Source organism: Impatiens glandulifera, chromosome 1, assembly GCF_907164915.1.
Source record: "Impatiens glandulifera chromosome 1, dImpGla2.1, whole genome shotgun sequence".
NCBI classification, from domain to species: Eukaryota; Viridiplantae; Streptophyta; class Magnoliopsida; order Ericales; family Balsaminaceae; genus Impatiens; species Impatiens glandulifera.
Window position 1 is genome coordinate 152,347,495 of NC_061862.1, and position 20,856 is coordinate 152,368,350.

A 20,856-nucleotide genomic window follows, 5' to 3' on the forward strand; every position below is an offset into this window, starting at 1 on the left:
TAATGCCTTAGAATTCAATCACACATAGGATATTACTAATTTGCCCAAAGGAAAAAAGACAATTGGTTGTGGGTGGATATACAAGGTTAAACATAAATCTGATGGTTCAATTGACAAATATAAAGCTCGATTAGTTGTAAAAGGCTATAGTCAAATTAATGGTGTTGATTATCATGACAATTTTGCACCAGTTGCAAAATGTGTAATTCTCAAAATTCTATTTGCTATAACCACTGCCAAACAGTGACACTTACATCAAATCGATATTGATAATGCTTTTCTAAATGGAAAACTTGATGATGAGATTTATATGTCATTACCTCCTGGTTATATTAATGATAAACCTAATCAAGTTTGCAAGTTGAACAAAAGTTGTTATGGTCTTAAACAGGCTTGAGACAATGGAATATTAAAATTAATCAAACCTTTTTAGAGATGGGTTTCTTGCAATCACCTCATGATCACTGTCTCTATATTAAAAGGGTAGAATATGAGGTTACTATTGCACTTTTATATGTTGATGATACTTTGATTGCAGGTAACAATCTGAATGAAATTTCTAATGTTAAAAGACAACTTAATTCTAAGTTCTCAATTAAAGATTTAGGTGATGCTAAATTCTTTTTGGGACTTGAGATTCACAGGAATAAAAATGGATTGTATGTCAATCAACGAAAATATGTTTTGGATATTATTGATGATGCTGGACTAATGAGAGCAAAACCTGAAAAAAAATCCCATGTCCAAAGGCATTAAACTTGAAATGCATGATGGTGATCACTCATTGGCTGAACCGGAAAAGTATAGACGACTTATTGGTAGATTAATCTATCTAAATTTGACTTGTCCTGATATTACTTTTGCGGTTCAACAGCTAAGTCAATTTATGCAAAAACCTTCCATGACACATTGGAAGGCAGCCTTGCAAATTGTAAGGTATCTAAAGGGTTGTCCTTCTCTTGGGATATACTACTCTACTAATAATGATTTAATTCTTGAGAGTTTTTTAGATTCAGATTGGGCTTCTTGTCCAGATTCAAGACGATCAGTCACATGATATTATATTAGATTGGGTAATGCAGCAGTTTCTTGGAAAACCAAGAAACAAACAACAGTATCACGATCATCTACAGAGGTCGAATATCGTAGTCTTATGACTACGGTATGTGAGATCCAATGAATATGCTATCTTCTAAATGACTTGGGAGTCAAAACAATATTTACAGTCAGACTTTGGTGTGACAATCAAGCGGCGATCCACATCTCCGAAAATCCGGTTTTTCATGAAAGAACGAAGCACATCGAAATCGATTGTCATGTTGTATGAGACAAATTTGAAGCTGGAATTATTTCGTTGAAGCATATTCCGTCCAAGTCTCAACTTGCTGATATTTTTACAAAAGCATTAGACACCCATCCATTTTCAGAATTAAGGAACAAACTTAGTCTTCAAGATGTCCATCTTGAAGAGGGGATGTAAAACAATATGTTAAGTTTGTTCTATTTATTAAGTTAGGTTATATTTTAATACATTGTGTTGTTCATATACATAAATGTAAACAAAACAATCATTTAAGTATTGCTTTGTAATTATTACATTTTAATATTAAAAGGCAAGGGGAGCTGATAATTCCCAATGTTGTTTCTCATTTTTCTCTCTGTAAACCCTAATTCAATATTCTCTCATCTTGTTGATTTACCATTTCCAAGGATTCTTTCATTGCATCACAAACAAAAGTCATGAGGAGTTCACAATATTTGGCTTTAACAATACTAGTTTTGCCATAATTTTCTTTCTGATTTTTCATTTAGAATATCATCCTCTTTTTTAACGTTATATTGTAGCTTCTAACCCATAAATTTTATGCGACATCCTTTTTTGCAATAATTGTAAAATTTTCAAGGTTTTCTTAACTTTAATCTATTTGTCTGATAACCTTTTGAACCCCTTTTTTGAGTTCTCCTTCTAGTAATAAGGCTCTCTAACGGACCATCATAATGACTAAAAAAATGTTTAATTTTTTTCTTAGACAATATTGCATCATAAATATCATTAGATGTGATAATATCACGACTAAATAAAATAATATCAAAAAACGTGATATAGAATGGAGACAACAAACACAAGAGAATCAAAATTAAATCTTCATCATCATATACTTGACTTATAAGGCCTCCAAATGAGCAATAACTTCTTTAAATGTCTATAAATGCTCTTGTAAAACGTATCTTCTAACATACAATAAAAATATAAATGTTCTTTCAAATTTAGTTTACTAGTAAGACTTTTTGTAATACATAAGTATTTTAGCATAACATAATAGCACTCATTTCTTTCATAATATCTTGTAGAATATTATTCGATGAATGAATATGTATATGAGACATAGTCTTGCGATCCTTCTTATTTTTCTTTTCTACTTTCCATGAACGAGGCATCTTATCAAATTCTAATAAAATTTCGTCCAAATCAATTTGAGAGAACATAACTCACATCTTTATTTATCATAAAGAAAATATAGTATTGTGATCCAATAATGAATTAATATCGTACTTCATACTCGACATTTCAGAAAACATATATAGTCTCAAATTAAAATTTTCAATGCTCTATTATCAATTATTAAAAAAATATATAGATTTGAGACTAATCAAGATAAAAATTATGTGAGTAATAAGAATGAAAACAATTAAATAATATAAAATTTACGCAAAACCCAAAACAGAAAAACAACGAGAAGAAGAATAAAATTTTCACTGTATCATTAAAAATATGGTATAACTTAGAAAGAAAAAATTATAATGACAAATATTATGTGTGATAAATCTGAACTAAAACATATATTTATAGATCACATATGTCTAATGAGTCCAACTATCAAACATTTAATGTTTTTTTATTACACCACGAGCCTAGCTTTGCCCCCAAAAATCATTTGGGTCACATAACTCAAATAATTTTTAATTTCAAAAAAGATAATAATTATTGAATCAATAATCAAAGACTACTTAAATAAACTGCAATTACTTTATAAGTTAATATCAACAAAATAGCATACTTAAATACATAATATAAGTGTTTAGCGAATAAACTAAATACTTTAGAGAAAATACATTCAACGTTATAAATTCAAATAAGTTGAATATTATCAAATGTATATTAGGCTTAGTTCGGTTTGAATTATTTAAATAATTCAAAATAATCTAACATCATTTTTATCACTTTTATTCATTACATTACTTAATTCATTAAGCAAAATACTAAAATATAGTATATTATAAATTATTATATATTAATAAATATTAAATTTTTTTACTAAAAAACTATATTTCCTCAAAATTATCACAAATCATTAATTTTTTTTCACTCTTAATTTTATAAATAACTCCAATTCGAACAAGGTTTAAGTATTAACATATAAACCAATCTATCCCCACATAAACTTTGAACTAAAAAATAATAAACAAAAAATGTGAAATGAAAAATGGTTTAGGGTTGCAACAAAACATGAAAAAAGTAGGGGAAAAAAATTATATATCCACTATTTTGTTGTGCTATATCTTTTGTTAAATAAAAATGGATCTTTTTTAAAAAAAAAATGGTGAATCAAACTATTGCAACGAAGGTATGAAAAGTAAAAAAAAAAATTGGACATGTTAATGTTTTTTTTAAATTCAACTATAATTAAACATTATTTTATCCACTCACATTAATCAAATCATCTAATTAATTAAACAAAATACTAAAATATTTATATTTAAAAAAATTATATACTCTTTAAATACTTTTACTCAAAAAAATTAATCAAAACCAATCTAACTACAAACAAGCTCTTAAATGTCAAATATTTATTTGAAACAGTATGTAACATTATAATTATTCCCCCAAAAAAAACTTGTATTAATGAATAAAGAAAAGTGTAATGCAATACTATACAAAAAAAAATAGAATTAAAATTAAAATGATCTAGCTAGCAAAGTACTTGAATTATTATATAATAATATATATATATATATATATATTTGTAAGTTATTAAGAAGCTAGGTAGATAGGGAGGGCACATAAATAAATATACATGATCAGGTTGATTGATATATGAGGGGACTGTATGTGTGTAAATTAATCATGACTACTGCATGCCCTATTGAAATGACTACTCGATCCATATATAAAAAAAATATTTGATCAGAGGTTGACGTATGTGCAGTAAATTAAACAACACTTTTAATAATCAATCCATCATTATACAATAATTATTAACACAATTATAATTAACACATTCTTCATTAGGAAATCTTCAATATTACGGCAAACACCATTTTTGCTACAAATTAAAGTTCATCCTTTGATATGACAGCACTTACTGAATTATATATATATATAAATAAATATACCCCACCATCGATCAGTTTGTTGACTGTACTTTGATATTGAATACTGTTTTGGGTCTATATGTATATATGTGATTATTATTATTGTTATTTTGATTTTATATATGGACATTAATCTGACATAAAATATCATTTTTTTTCTTTCATTTTGTTTTTGTAATTTTGGTATTGTTTTTCCAGACAATAAAGCCTGAAAGAATGGGATGAACCCTACATTAGAAAGGAAAAAGGGATGGAGGAAGAAGAAGATGAGAAGTAATGATAAGTTTAACAGTAATTAATTATTGACTCCATCATTCTAGCTTTAATTAAAGTTTGTTTGTATTAGAGCTTGTTTGATATGGGTTTTTTTGAGACTTTAATGGATTTTTAATAAATCTTATCAATATCACATTAATATTATTCTAATTATCTAATCACTCGTTTAATCAATGCTGACCTCCCTTCGTTATTATAAATAATTTGATGTTATAATAATTTAAAAATTAAAAACTCAAAAAAATTACTTTTTCGTCAAACAAAAATTTTGGGACAAAATCCTAAAACAAATACTAAAAAAAACAATATAGAACAAGCCCTTAGGGTTATTTAAAAGAATTATGAAAATTTGGCAAGGTTAATTTTGAAAATAATTAAAAAATATTAATATTTAATGAAAATTTAATTTTAAAATAAATTGATTGATTTAATTGAAAATAAAATTCTTATATTTAAATAATCTTTATCTAACTAGAAAAATAACCGTTATTTTAAATTAACTATCTACTAAGCTTTCTCTCAGATTGATATGAGTGGAAATGATGATATCTATAAAATTTCACAATACTTGAGCTTATAAGTTTAGAATTTGTTGGATTATCTCTCTAATTTAGAGTGAGAGAAAATAATAACAACGATGAGAACGATTATTTCTAGTAAAAAGATTTAAAAGATTACTAATATATATAAATAAAATAAAAATTAATAATTTAAAATAGAGAATATTTTAATATTTTAATTAATGAATTAAGTGATGTAATAAATTAAAAAGTGAGTAAAATGATGTTTGAAAAAAAAAAACTTAAATAAGTTATAATGGTGTAATAAGATAATAATAAGTGAATAGATTACTTTGAAGCTGAAAGGAAGACCCCAAGCAAAAAAAAAAGGAATTTGAATAAACTAGATAAAATTAAATATACTTAAACTTTAGTCAATTTAGTCAATAAATTGAGTAATTTGTAACAAATAAGAAAGATAAATTGAGAGTGACTACAAAAAATTAAACAAATTCAGCATTAGCAATTGAATAATTTAGTTACTATGAGAGGTAGAGCATAACACACCAATATTGATTAGGAGAGAACCCTAATTAATGATACATGAACTAATTTAATCACAAATATTGATATACAAATTCCATCTTCGTTTTCTCCATTTCATAACATTCGATGCATAGATCTTCCCTAACCCTAGGTCTTTTCCCTCCAAATATAGGTAGATCTAAAACAAATCATAATTATTCCTTCCATATATATATATATAGTAACCATAGCTAAAACTAATTAATCTATCCATTACTTTTTGGTGAAATTAATTAAACCCATAAAAAAACAACTTAATAGATAATCAAATAAAAGATCACAACAAAAGGGAAAGGATATGATCCATATCAAATTGTATACATGAATCAAGCTAGCTAGCATATGATGTTCTTAGATCATATAGTTCGATTGATCGATCACTTTAGCTTAATTTTAACAACGTTAAAAACAAATACACTAAACGCATAAGATAATATATAGAGAAGAATTAAGGTGCCATTAATAATATGTATACCACAAATATCGATAGATCAACCAGGGCCAGGCGGTGGCGGTTGAGGTAGAGATGGAGGTGGGCGTTTGCGTTTCTTCTTCTCATAGCTAATTCCTCTTGCCTTAGACTGAAGATCGCGAACTTCACGAAGGTATAAACGAACGGCTCGAGCTCCAAAAGGGTTAGTCTCCGGTTTACCACCGTTTTCTTCATAAGCAGCCCTTAGACGTCCGATTAAGGCATCAAGACTGCCCCACGCTTGACGTAGTGGACATGGGCAAGGGGCAGGAGGGTTTGGGTGCCCGTAGAAAGGGCACATCGGAGTATGAACCTTTGTTTTTCCAAACTGATCGAGGTATCTAAGGAACTCTAGAACATGGGCCCCACTACATCTGGATAGACAAAGCGGCGGCCGGTGGTTTCTTAGGTATTGACCGAACGTGTTCCAGTCTCTTCTCTTTTGATTCTCGTACCTACTTGATGAAGATGAAACCGATGATGATGATGACGTCGGTGGAGGGCTGCCTGAGTTGTTTCCTGCTGTTGCTGACATCATCGCGGCGGCGGCGGCAGTGGCGTTTGGGAAGGAATCCATGGTAGAGATTGAAAAAAAAGTATTCAACTTATAGGGATTTAAATGGATCTTAATTATTTGGGTTGTTGCTAGCTAGGGTTTGTTTCAACAAAGAGATGAACCTTTTTAAAGAAGAAGAAGATGATGATGAGACTGATGTGAGAGAAGTTAGAAGAGAAAGTGGACATGAAATTAACGTTATTTTCTGGAAATGTTAAGAAAGAGGGGATTGGGATATTTATTTTTCCTTAAACTGGGGGAACAGATCAGTCTAGTTTATCAATTCACATAGATTTTTTTTTTTTTTACAGATTCTACTTTTTATTTTCATTTGTTAATTAGGGGAGAAATTGGGTCAAATGTTAAAAAAACACTTTAAATAAATTTAACATTAAGTTTATAAACACACCCACAAACTAATTGTTAACCCTAGTTATTTATTTTACTCATTTTAACTATTTTATAATATGTTAATCTCTCGGATAACTCAATTAGAAAGTGTTGTCTCGATTAAGAACGTTTTCTAAAATGTAGAAAAATATTAAAAAAAAAGTTTGAGAGTTTACTTTTTCTTATTAACTATAGTTAAATGTTATGTTAATACATATTGGTGCTTAATGTTCAAAACTTATTAGTTCACTTTTCTTTTTATCCTCGGGGTCTGCTATAATTATGATGCGAATAAGTTATATAGTAATTTGAGCGAATAAATTAGTCAAATAAACTAAAATAAGGCTTATAGAATTTTTTTTCTATTCTTTCTTTGTAACATTATAATATTAACATATATATATATATATAAGATGGAACAAATAAACCAATTATTACCCAACTTAAATGGATTGATTAACAAATAATCTCAGGTGAATTGAATCAAACTAACCACGCACTACACTGGTATTCTTTTAGATATTTTATTTATCAAATTTATTTATTAATTGGTTTTGAATAGTATATAAAATTATAGGGTTGAAGAAAAAAGGGATTTTTTTTAACTCATTTGTAATTAATGAAGTAGATAGAGAAATAGAACTTGAGTTCTTGGGGTTAGGTCTATGGTAAAAAGGGGAAAGAACCAGACAGCAGGTAAAGATAGACAGTAAAACATGTAGTACCTTACCCTCACTAGCTATTATTATTATTTACAGTATATAATAAATAGTTCAAAAATCTATCAATTAATTAAATTATCATCTTATCAAAAACATTAAAATTATTAATCAAGATAACAAAATTAAAGGATATTTAATGTGATCTCAAACAATATTTTTTTTAAAGGACAAATAATTTTCTGATTAATATAATAAATTAAAAATAACACACAGTAGAGTCTCACATGTTGAGTGAGTCAGTGACATTCCTCATCCTTGTCCAAATATTAAAGGATATGATAAAATTCAATACGTGCACGGGTTCATTCAATATTTTTATTTATTTACATAAATATTACTTTTTAATAGAAAACACTCACTCTTTCTTAGTAAAAAAATATTCAATCTTTTGCCAATTTTTTTTTATTAATCCACAATAACGCAAGAATAACGGTTATTATGACCAAAAATTTAAAGAGAAATGATTGGTAAAAGAAATTTGGGAGGGAGAATGGGGAGAGAATGTCAATGTGGTGTAATCTGATTGATCGAAAAAATATTAAAATTTCTCTCTCTTCTCTTTTTTCTCACCCTTTATTATTTTTTCAACAAGTGATATAGTGACACATCATTCCCTCCAGCATTCCTTCTCCTAAGTTTCCTCCATCTATCACTCCTCAAACTTAAAAGATATATTAGACCTTAGAATCATTGTAAAGAAGCTAACCCGAGTCATGTTAGATATAAGGGATTCTCTTTGTGCCTTAGTCCATCTTAACTCTTTAGTCTCACTCCACTATAGAGATTGTGTGTGTCTTCATATTTTAGTTTTTTTTTTCCAACTAACAACTAAAATTAAATAACTTTTTAAGTCTATCTTAAACAATAGTAGAGATGTAATGCGGTTATGTTCATTATTCAGTAGGAGACAAATCTTACTCGGTTTTTGGAACGTTTCCACGTTGGAGGACGTTCCATCCATTACGAGTGTCATCTCTTGTATCACCACATCATATACGAGATTAGATACCCTCAAACTCCCTAATCATGCACACGAGGTGACTCGACAATCGACCTTGTTTCCTGCAAACGCGATTGCTCATGACCAAAGTAATTGGAATCTTCTAAACAAAGAAAGTGTCTTGGAAGGCAATTGTGATTTGTGATAATTTATTAAAATAAACTTAATGATATTAATTTAATAGTTTGGTTGATGTTTTAAATGTTGTAATTATATAAGTAGTCATGATTGATTGAATAATAGATTATTTAAAATCATTCACATCATCAACACTTAAATGCTCTTTTGAGAAGAAAAAAAAATTATGTATGAAACAATTATAGCATACATACATATGAAATATATATATATATATATATACATACATATGAAATATATATATAAGTCAATTATAGAAATATGATAAGAAAATGTCACTCTCTCCAATTTACCTCTAATGAACTTTAAATAGTTACAAAATTATTCAGATAAATTCTAAGGTCATTCTAATTGTGAAAGATATATGAAAACAAAAATTTGAATTTGATTCTTAATAACAACATTTTAAGTTGAGGAGGGCAAAATCATAATTTATTTTCTTTCGATACAATTTTTAATAAAATATAAGTTGTTAGAAAACAAAAACAAATAAATTATTGGTTAAAGGGAAACTTCCAAACCTAGCATGGGGAAAAATAAATTAATAATGTCTCTATTTGATAAGGACATGGTTGTACGGCTAGATATTTTCCATACTAGGGTTTCGTAATTTCATTTTGTATCCATGAAAATTGCATTGTTTGGTATGTGATCATTTCTTGTATTTATTTGATGCATGCTACAATATCTGCCTAACCCTAACCCTAAGCCTATAAACTATTAAAAGCCTAAAGCTTAATATAACTTAATAATTATTTTCTCAAAGTATATATAGTATTTTTTAGATGAATATTCCCATATAGGTAGGTCTCTATTAAATATTATATATATCCTCTCATCTTCTCCAAATCGAGAATATTTGTCTATTTAAGACCTCATTCGGTTTGAGTTATTGAAATTGTATTTTTTTTTTTAAAAAAAACATTTTTTTATAATATAAACAATTAAAAATAGTAAGTTTATTATAATTTAATTATACATGTACAAGTGTTGATATGGCCGAGTTGGTCTAAGGCGCCAGATTAAGGTTCTGGTCCGAAAGGGCGTGGGTTCAAATCCCACTGTAAACATACAATTTTTTTAAAAAAATTATTTTTTTATTGTGGCTAAATTCAATTTAAAATCCTCTTAGTTTTATAAAATAAATTTAATTCAACTTGTTCAAATATTTATTTTTCTTTTTAAATGAAAATAAAATTGCATTCTTCTAATAAATTTAACTCTGCATATTCACATAATTGATACATTTTGTTATTTTTGATAAATAGTTATGTTCTAGATATAGCTGCAAATCTAATTATAATATATTTTATTTAGAATATTGGAATAATTAATAATATGTTCGAAGTTGCTGCCCAAATAACATCAATAAGCTCCCCATTGGAACTTGAAGTAATATTGAAGTAAATAACTGGTCAATACCTTCGAGCCAACAAATAATTGTACACAGGAGTTGTTTGATATGATTTAAATTAATGTTTTTTTAATTTAAATCTATATATATATTAAGAATGATTTATTTTTTTCATTTAAGGAATCAATGCTTTCTTGAAAATATCCCAAATTAATCTGTCCAATCGATAGTCTAATATTGGCTTATGGAATAATATCTGATACATTGCATTTGGTCTCTAAAAATTAATAATATCACTTTAAGTCACCTCATGTAGCTTGTTTCATCTTGTGTTTGCTTTAGTTTCTTATGGATTTTTTTATAAAAGTATATTTGATATTTCCAATAATATTGGTTCTTAATAGATTAAATGTTAAGAATTTAATTTTAACTTAAAAAGTTGTAAGTTTGAATGAGAGATTATGACTATAAGGTCATAAAAATTTTCAAAAAAAATTATTATTTGAGATTTTTGTAACATAATCATTAAAGTTTCTTTCTAAAAGTTCATAAATAACCTAAAAATCCCAATATCACTATCTTGAATCTTCTATTGTAAAAAAATGTTGGAGGCATTTTTTTTTCTTCTTTTTCTTATCTACCTAGTATATTTTCAATAGTTTTATTCAAAAATTGTAAAAAGTTGGTGGTCTCTTTCCGGAGGATCGTGATTCTCTCCATCGATGACGACCTCAACTCTAAATGTTTATTGCTTTCTGATTCGTCATTGGATTGGATTGGATTATGTTCTGTCATCTAAATTTTATTATAGCGGGTTTTTTGATTGACTTGTTTATCAATGATATATAGTGAAGAATTTTATTTTGGTTGCACATTTTATTTTGAGCTATTGTTCGAGCATAGGTGTCCTCGATATTTGGGGTTTCAATCTTTGGTTTTGTTTTGAATGTAGTTTTTCTTTTGTTGTGATAGTTTCTTGAATTTTATGTCTTGTTTATGATCATGTTTTATATTTGCCTCAAGTGACCGACTTTGCTTAATATGTTAAAAAAGCTCAGGATTCAATAAATGTAGAACTCCAACATATTTTAAACACAATCTTAAATGCATCATACTTTCAACATTAATGTTGTAATCACCAACATTAATAGCAGACATTTGTACTAATGTTTAGGCAGGTTGTATATTTCAAAATTAATCACATTCTTCAAAATTAAACATAGAACTAATAGTTAAATTACATCTAGGTTTTATTTTATCTTTCCCTAAGAAAATATATTACTAATATACTTAGATTTCTCAAGATACAATAGATTTTTCATTGACCTAGCACAATAATCACTACAAAGAACGCGAGTCAAAAGAAACAATCGAGAATCGTGCATGGTTAATAACTTGATATCTTTTATTTATATTTAAATTCATATTCACAACATTTCGTGATAGAATAAGTTTTCCTTTTTTTTCATCTCGGTGTTATAATGAAGTTTATTTGAATACACTGAATAATGTAATTGATATGGAATCACATTGAAAAATAGTAGTCTTTATTTTGTTTGAATTTATAAGGTTAACACCACTTTACCGTTATGATCCCAAATTGTGACTTAGATTTATTAGGCATAACTCTTATTGTTTGGATTATGTTATACAAGTTTTTGTAAAAACAAGAAAAAAAATGCATGTGTCGTATACCTTAAATGCCGAGTTCTCTTTTGTTTTCAGACGACGTTGAGTTAAGTTGAATTTGAACATAAAAACGTTATTAAATGTATGAATATATAAGGTATGTTTCATACTATTATCTCATATGAATCCTATTTTATTTTCAAACCCAGATCTAGTGTAATATTTTACTAACTAAAAATACTTATTAAGGACTCTTTGTTCTTTGATTTTTTTGGTATATGTGGGGGCTCATTGAATTGCCATAATTCAAGGAAATGTTTGATATATAACCAAGTATTTTGACAAAAGATAAAACTAATCCTGAATTTGGTCCTACAATAAGGCAATAATTATGAAACACTAGACCCTTGATTTGAAAGCTGAAAAAGAATTTTACTTACAGGGTAGAATTAAATTAATTATTTGATCACCACAAAACCAAATCCCATTTACTGTTTGAATGCCCTACAAAAGTCCAATCCAGAATTGAATGGTTTGAATTTTGATTAGAGTAATGGCTTTTTGGCATATTGTTTCTGGTTCTGAGACAATTATGAAAGCTGTTTTTTCGCTGGCTGTCGTGAACCTAACCTACATCAACATGCTATGTTATATGCGACGAAAACGTATCGATCAGTTTCATCTTAACAAGTACTTGATTATCTTTCGATATGCCCCAAATGTGGAACAGTTAGATGAAACAAGTTCTTGATCCATTTGGCTTCAACCAAATGAATGCATCTTTGATAATAGACTCATGGAAAGAAGATAGCAGATATGATGAATTCAGGACTGAGGAACCACTGTGAATGACAGCCAAAATTGAATAATTAGGATTATTTTGGTTTTTTATTTTTTTTAATAGTTAGGGTTTTAAATAATTGAATGTCTTGGATGGTAGAAAAGAAATAAAATGTGTTAAGAAGATTTTTTATAAAAAAAAAAAAGATCAAATAATCTAGAAAGGGCCACTAATAATGGAAAAAAAAGAAGAGGAAAGCTAGCTTGTTTGATTGGTGTAGTTTTAATTTGATGAAAAATGAATTGTTTGAGAAAAATAACTAAATAATCTTTGTATATAATATTTTATAGTGTCATAAAAAATAATATAAAGATATTATAAAAGTGAATAATGATGTGGGTTTGATTTGATAAAATGTTATAATTACAAAGAAAAATCCATAACTTAAATCTTAAACTTTATGAAATAATTTATTTTTACACAAAAAATTAAGATTTGTAAAAGTGATAATAACAAAATATTAAATTTCAAACAACTAAATATTATTTTATAAAAAATAGAATTAAAAAAAATACATCAAACAAGCTCTTGGATTAAATCCAAATAATCTTACATCAAACAAGCAACTAATGATCTGTAAAATGATTCTACTTCTTACCTTGACATGTTATCCAAAACAAGTAATTAATAACAATAACAAAAACAAACATGCTTCATGTGCGTTGTTTTAAGACTGTCTCAGATTCAGTTGTGTCGAATCCCCTTTGATCCAGTTCATGAACCACACCCAACAAACATACCAAACCCTAGCAGGTACGAAATTCGGTTTAACGCAGAGAGATGGAAAGTATCTGAGATCCACAATAGATTCATGGATTTTTAAAATCAAACAAAATTCTGAATAAGAAAACCAACTTCCTCAATTCGATAAGTAACTGTTTCTGGCATGCGGGGAATATAGAGTCGAGACTAACCAGCCTATTGGACGAAAACAAGATACACTACTAAGTGGATACATAATAAGCAATAATGTTTTAAGATATTAGTCCAAAACCTCATTCAGCAACTCCACAAGTTGTTGTTTCTTGAGCTTTGAGAAACCTTTCAAGCCATGAGATTTCGCAAGTGTTCTAAGATCTGCTACCTTTAGTTCGTTCAGATCCCTCTGTTGAGGTAGAAGATTCTGCTCTCCTTCTTCAAGATCTTCAAGATCTTCATCATCTTCGTCGTCGTCAGAGGAATCATCATCCTTTGACAGATTATCAAACAAATCCCTACCAGAAAATATCATCTCAGGCTCGGGCACTGGAGCGATCTTCTCTTTTATGAAATCCAGACTAGTGTGAGGAAGAGAATTTGGCTGGATGTTGGTTTGTCGAATAACAGGAGATTTACGCTTAAAACTTGATCTTGGCCTAGTAGTAAACGCAGGCTCCTGTGTCTTAGGCTCGTCTTTCACACTATTAGTTGAAACAAAGAAACCAGTCCTACTTGATTCATTGACAAAACTGTTTTCTTCAGGTTGGTCCAAGCTGATGTCTTTGTTGTTACTATTTCTGCTACTACTACTTTTCCCTTGTTGAGTAGTGGTGGTGTGCTTTCTCAAGAGATGAAGGAGAGAATCAACAGTTTCGTTCTCTTTTACATGTCCTTGTGATTCAGTTTTCTTCTCTTCCTTGTTGGCAGCTCTCTCCCGAAGCTGAGCCTGAACTTTCCTAAATAATTCAACAATTTCTCTTTCTCTAGGTCCAGGAGATGAAGTTGCGTGAAAGTTAGGACTGGTGGATATCGAAAGGAGAGGGCCATTTTTTGAAGGCATCAGATCAGATTCATCTAAGATCTCGGAACCATCTCTTTCTTTATTTTGCTTGTTTCTGCTTCTCGAGTAGCCATGCTTATTTTGTCTTGAGAAATCAGGATTCCTTCTGTAACCACTTTGACCCGCATTACACACAACAGACAAGTTTTTGTTGTACTTTGAAGGGACAATGCTCAATCGTGAAAAAGATCGAGAGAAGCTGTGCACAGAGCATTGAAGAAAACTGGATCCTTGTCTGGAAACACCATAGCAATGAAGAAATGTACTATCTATTTGTGCAAAACCTGTAACAATTTTCAAGAAAATTGAATGTTTAGCACTGTGAATCAATCATAGTTCAGTAGTTCATCGAGAAACATTAATTTTTTTTTTTTTTAAAATGCTGGTTCTGCAACTTCTTCGGAGTGAGACTAATCCCCGCGGGTTAAGCACGTAGCCAGAAAATCTACTCAACCAATTTAACAAGAAACATTATTTGTCCCGAAGAAAAAGACCAATTGCAGTTAATGGATCCTATTGACTGCTTAACCCATTGCATATCTATTTCTCTATGGCTTCCTGTAATAGATTTTGTACAATTAGGATAACCCTTTCTGCCTTATGCATACTGTTCCCCATAGAGGCATTTTATCAAACAGTAAGTGTGCAAGTAATACAACAAACCAGAATTGATTCAAACATCAATCCGACGAAAGGGGGGCATGTTAATAATAGGAAAGATACTTGATTTAGAGCAGTAGATAAGAATTAAAGCATCGAGAGTGAAGGAACTAAGAAGGCGGAAGGCCATGGATGAAGCTCATACAGAATGGAAAAGAGTTACCTGAGACTTTATTGACGACGAAATGATGGTTCAATCCAGACATGGCCTGAGAGATTTGCAGGAAGGAAGGCGAGAAGAATAGCAAAGAGAAGAAGCTCAGTGACGAATTCGTATTTTATGGGGTTCCAATTTCAATACAATCCATACGTTCTATTAAAACCCCTTAAACCTAGGGTTTCATCTTTTATAACATTTTCAATTGTTTTCTTATAATTTTTTTTTTATTTTAAATATTGACAAAACTTTGTAATAATAAAGTTTGCAACCACCATTTTCCTATACAAATTATTATTTTTTATTTTAAATATGGAAGAAAACAACTTTAAATTATTTAATTATTGTAAAATTAATTTAACACTATAAATATATTTTTAAATAATTTAATAAAATAATTTTAAATTAATACAAGAAACTGTCTTTAAATGTCCTTTTAAATTGTCAATTTATTTAAAAAAAATATATTTGATCTATTTAAATGTCAATTTGTAAACAAATTATAATTATAGTATTTTCAATTTAACTATTTGAATAAGTCAATTACTAGTATTTTTATTTTATTATAAACACGAACAAATTTCTCTCTAAATAATAAACTCTATAAAAGTTGAAATGTCAATTTTTCATAACTTCAATAATTTTTTAAACATCGAAGAGTGTTTCATTTTCTTTTATCACTCAAATTTGAGTTGGTGTTATATTTTGTTTGATCTGGTATCCTGTTTAGTCGGATCGATTTTTTTATCTCAATTTTTTATAATTCGAATAATATTCACAATCATTGGTGGGTCGGTTGCTACTCCTACTCATACCCTCTGATTATCATTTCTCGAGTTCGCGTTTGTCCTATTCTTAACAATAAAGAGACAAAATAATCAGATATGAAGTTTTTTTTAACTTTTTTAATAAATATTATATTTAATTTGATATTTTATATAGATGATCCCTTACATGTATCATCTCATTATTTAAATAGATTTTTCACTATTTCGATCGTATATGTAAATGGTCATTTTCACTTAGCACGATCATTTTTTTTCCTTACTAACCCTCAGTTAACGAATAATTTAATTGTCGCTTAGAATATTTAGTAGAGATTCTTCTAACATCTTTTAATTGGTTTGTTTGACTTGTTCTACTTCAACCCTTATCTTTCAAGAAATCAAATGACTTCATTTTTAGAAAAACCCTTAATAAATTGCATAATCTTTGAATATTTTACATTGAGAGTTTTATTTTATTTTTTTAAAATTATTTATATTTAATTTGATATCTATATCATAGTTTATTTTGTTCTTGCAAATGTTATCTTATACTATTATTTAGTAACTAATTTTTATATAACTCTTATTTCAATTTATATATTAATTTTTTTAGTCTAAATACAAATATTTTTTAAGTTTTAATTTTACTAACAAAATATTATTTAACTACTAACAATATTAAAAAAATAAATTAATTTGATGACATAATTAAACAATTTCCCTTCATTATATATTCTTAAATTGTTTCTCATAAAAAAAACCTAATATTATCCATTGTATCAATGTATACACACGTGTCACGTTCAACACAAAAAATCGGGTCTCAAACCGACAATATACTACTGAAACAAACAACAGATTGTTGCCATTGAAGAAAGTTACAGCTTCTCGAATCTGAATCGCAAGCAGAAATGGAGAAATTCAAGTTAGCCTCATCCTCATTAGGCGATCGATTGAAGACCGGAAGTGCTCAGATGGGTCGAATCGTAAGCGCCAAAATGAAGGAGATTCTCCAAGCTCCGACGCCGGAATCAAAGATGGTCGACGACGCCACCTCCGAGCATCTAGAAGAACCCAACTGGGGATTGAATCTTCGAATCTGTTCGATGATTAGCAGCGAAGAGATTAACGGAAACGAAGTTGTCAAAGCGATCAAACGTAAACTCGCCGGAAAAGTCGCCGTCAGCCAGATGCTTAGCCTTGAGTTACTAGAACTTTGTAGTTCAAATTGCGAGAAGGTATTCTCTGAGGTTGCATCAGAGAAGATTCTTGATGAAATGGTGAGAATGATTGAAGATCCGAAGACAGATCAAGGAAATAAGATCAAGGCTTTAGGGTTAATTGAAGCATGGGGAGATTCTCAAGATCTGAAATATTTGCCTGTCTTTCATCAAACTCTTAAAGTGAGATAGATCTATTTGTTTCTGTTTTCTGTTCTTATATATATATATGCTAATTGCCCATATCCTTGAACAGAATTTGAAGATCAAAGAGATGAACAATGAATCATCAATTGACGAAACCGCTCACCCATTTCATTCACTAGAGTCTTATATGTTTCAAGAACCGATATCTCCACCTGAGAGATATCCATATCCTTCACAACCTGAACTGGGTTTGAATGATTCAGACCAATCTTCGGAGGAAAAGAAAGAAGCTCTTGAAATTGCTCGAAACAGTCATGATATACTCTCTAGTATTGTAAATTCTCCAACAGGGGCAGAAACAATCAAGGTTGTGTTATAAAAGAAGTTGTTATTGAAGGCAGGGAAGAATTTTTGAATGTTTTGATAGGTTTAATTATTGTTGTTGTTGTTGTTGTTGTTCTTAAACAGGATGATCTAACAGTGAAGATGGTAGAAAAATGCAAGCATTCACTTTCATATGTTCAGATGATTGCAGAAAGCACCATTGATGATGAGGCGATTATGTTTGAGGCTTTGAATCTTCATGACCAGCTGGGAGAAATCATCTCAAAGTATGAAGCAATGGATTCAATTGAAGTTTCGGATTCAGAAAGAAGTATACTGCCTGAAAGCTCTAATGCTGGTAAAGCAATCGAAATGAATGAATGAATGAATCCAAGAGAAGTTTCTTATCACCCTGTTGATGTATATAGTTTACATGATCTTAATAGTGCTCTTATTAGCAGGTTCAGACTTTTGAGTTTTGAGATTGAGAGAGACTTGTCTTCTTCTCTTTCGCATAAAAGTAGCAACAACCATAGTTCTTGGTTGGTTTTCTTCATAGTTTCATGTTTTTTTTTTTTTTATCGGTGTTGGATGTCAGTTCCAATTTGCGAAAATAAACTGTTTGTTTCTGAAATTTCCTTGTGAAGAATGATCTTTTCCAAACTCCAAAACTATCTAGAAATGACTCATTTTGCTATCCCATTGAACACATTTTTTAACCCACTTTTTGTTGATAGCAAAATTGTTTATGTTGAACATTTTGTTTGGATTGCATTAGTTACCTTTAACAAGAGAATTAGTTACTATAAACACAGTGTGGTCAATACAACTTAATATAAAAACTGTCTTAATAAAAATAGATGAAAAACAAACTGTCTTTATAAAAAGAGATGAAAAATAAAAAATAGATAAAATAAATAAATTATTTACATTTTTAGTTGGTTTAATTATTAAAATATTTTTTATATTTAAAATTTGATATAAATTAAAGCAATTGTACAATTTTAGTAGGTGGGAATGATAAGGAGGAGAGAAAACCTGTAAGTTGACATTGTAAGGAGTATATAAGTTTCTCTTTTTTTTATTAATTATTTATTTCTCTTTTCTTTGGTTTATTATTTTTTACTATTTTATATATAAATATATTTTATATTATTTAATTAATTTATATATTTTAAAAATAAATAATAATAAGGAGAATAAATCAAATTAATTAATTTATAATTATAAAATATAATAATATATTATATTGATAAATATACAAAATTTTAAAGTTAATTTTAAATGCACAAAAAATAATATATGATTTATTATGTTTTAGGAATTATTATTTATTATTAAATTAAATTATTTTTACTTTAAATTATATTTTGTTTTTAATTAATCTAAAACTTTTATATGAAATTTGTTGCTGTAATGAATTAATATGAAAAACTAATATATATATATAGAGAGATAAAGAGAGACAGAGAAGGGTTGTGCGGTGATTAAGAACAACTTATTATTATATTATGTATGCATTTTACATTATTTTTTCATAATAAACCCAAATTTATATAAAAGATATAAGAAATAAAATATAATTTATAATAAACCTAATATAATTTAGTAATAAATAATTTATAAAATATATTAAATAAAAAAATTTATTAGTATCTTTGAACTATACTTTTTACAATTTATAATTTAATATTATATATTTTGTAACTAAAAATTAATTAATTAAATTTATTCTTTCTATTATTATTTTTAAAAAAAAAATATAAATAATATAAAATATAATAATATATATTTTAAAATTATTGAGAATTTAACTTTTGTTTATTTATTTTCAAATTAACTTAGTTTACTGTTTAAAATCAATTTTTTTTAAATTTATTATATGTAAATTTATTAATATATATATTTAAATTATTATTTTTTTTATAAATTTAATATATTTAAATTATTATTTGTATAAATTAAATTATTTATATTTTGATATATATATTTTAAAATCAATATTTTAATAAATTTAATAAATTTAATTATTTATATATTAATATATATTTTAAATTATTATTATTTTATAAATTTGATTTTTATATTTTACTAAATATATATATATATATATATATATATATATATATACATTTCATTATTACTTATATAATGTAATAAATATTCATTTTAGCATTCTCATACCTAATAAATACTAATAAATTTAAAATATCTTAACCATAACAATATAATAATTAATCGTTTATAAAATCTATTACAATCATTCTTAACTAAACTAGCATGTATCCTGTGCATTTGCACGAGTAATAATATAAAAAATCGTGAAAAAAATATTACGGTAAAATTTTTATGGGCAGGTCAACCCACAATCCGACTCAAGTATCCATTTACTCTCACATATATCCAAATTAACCACAACTCTCGACCCGGCAATCCGGACACTTTAAAAATTAAGCATCATTATATATATATAGATTAGTTGGTTAAAAAGTTGAACTTATATTGTTAAAATGTCACGCGTTTATCAAATTTTGGGTTGAATTTAAAATTTAAAGTGTTATTAGCCTAGTTGGTTAAAAGGTTGTACTTGTTTTGTTAGGTTGCAAGTTCAAACCATACCTATAGCATTTTTAATTTTATTTTTAACCGTTTTAAGTTTATGGGCGGGTCAACTCACAATCCGACCCGAGTATCCATTTACTCTCACATATATCCAAATAACCACAGCTCTCGACCTGACAATCCGGACACTTTAAAAATTAAGCATCATTATTTATATATATATATATATATAATGATGCTTAATTATTTTGTTTCAGAGTGAACATCACGCGCTCACCTAAATGAATGAGTAGAAATATAAGATTTCGGGCTTTAAGAGAAAGAAACGGTAGAAATATAGGATCTTGCTCCCACCTTTTAACCTAGCCATTAACATATTCTCTCCGCGACCTTTCAAATCCATTACTGTTTACAAAAAGAGAT

The 20,856-nt window shown here is 28.0% G+C and overlaps 3 protein-coding genes and 1 non-coding gene across 4 annotated transcripts; 2 read left to right on the forward strand and 2 right to left on the reverse strand.

Annotated features, from left to right (window-relative positions):
• Nucleotides 1-6,012: 6,012 nt before the first annotated feature.
• On the reverse strand, nt 6,013-7,057 carry LOC124915692 (protein LIGHT-DEPENDENT SHORT HYPOCOTYLS 3-like). Its single transcript, XM_047456459.1, has one exon. The coding sequence runs from the start codon at nt 6,782-6,784 to the stop codon at nt 6,227-6,229; it is 558 nt and encodes a 185-aa protein (XP_047312415.1). The 5' UTR covers nt 6,785-7,057; the 3' UTR covers nt 6,013-6,226.
• Nucleotides 7,058-10,002: 2,945 nt separating this feature from the next.
• TRNAL-AAG lies at nt 10,003-10,083 on the forward strand. Its single transcript has one exon. It is a non-coding gene; the product is annotated as a tRNA-Leu (tRNA).
• A 3,551-nt stretch (nt 10,084-13,634) lies between these two features.
• Nucleotides 13,635-15,576, reverse strand: LOC124920194 (rho-N domain-containing protein 1, chloroplastic). The gene is made up of 2 exons (XM_047460628.1): nt 15,420-15,576; nt 13,635-14,880 (listed from the first exon to the last, which is right to left on the reverse strand). The coding sequence occupies exons 1-2, from the start codon at nt 15,460-15,462 to the stop codon at nt 13,820-13,822; spliced, it is 1,104 nt and encodes a 367-aa protein (XP_047316584.1). The 5' UTR covers nt 15,463-15,576; the 3' UTR covers nt 13,635-13,819.
• Nucleotides 15,577-17,025: 1,449 nt separating this feature from the next.
• On the forward strand, nt 17,026-18,505 carry LOC124915702 (TOM1-like protein 2). The gene is made up of 3 exons (XM_047456470.1): nt 17,026-17,583; nt 17,657-17,914; nt 18,016-18,505. Exons 1-3 carry the CDS (start codon nt 17,092-17,094, stop codon nt 18,253-18,255), a joined length of 990 nt encoding a protein of 329 aa, XP_047312426.1. The 5' UTR covers nt 17,026-17,091; the 3' UTR covers nt 18,256-18,505.
• Nucleotides 18,506-20,856: the final 2,351 nt, after the last annotated feature.

Coding starts and splice junctions, on each gene's coding strand:
- LOC124920194 (XM_047460628.1), bottom strand. CDS start 15,462: ATGTCTGGATTGAACCATCATTTCGTCGTCAATAAAGTCTCAG. Junction 14,881..15,419: donor CGTCGTCAATAAAGTCTCAG/GTAACTCTTTTC, acceptor AAATTGTTACAG/GTTTTGCACAAATAGATAGT.
- LOC124915702 (XM_047456470.1), top strand. CDS start 17,092: ATGGAGAAATTCAAGTTAGCCTCATCCTCATTAGGCGATCGATTGAAG. Junction 17,584..17,656: donor TCTTTCATCAAACTCTTAAA/GTGAGATAGATC, acceptor ATCCTTGAACAG/AATTTGAAGATCAAAGAGAT. Junction 17,915..18,015: donor CAGGGGCAGAAACAATCAAG/GTTGTGTTATAA, acceptor GTTCTTAAACAG/GATGATCTAACAGTGAAGAT.
- LOC124915692 (XM_047456459.1), bottom strand. CDS start 6,784: ATGGATTCCTTCCCAAACGCCACTGCCGCCGCCGCCGCGATGATGTCA.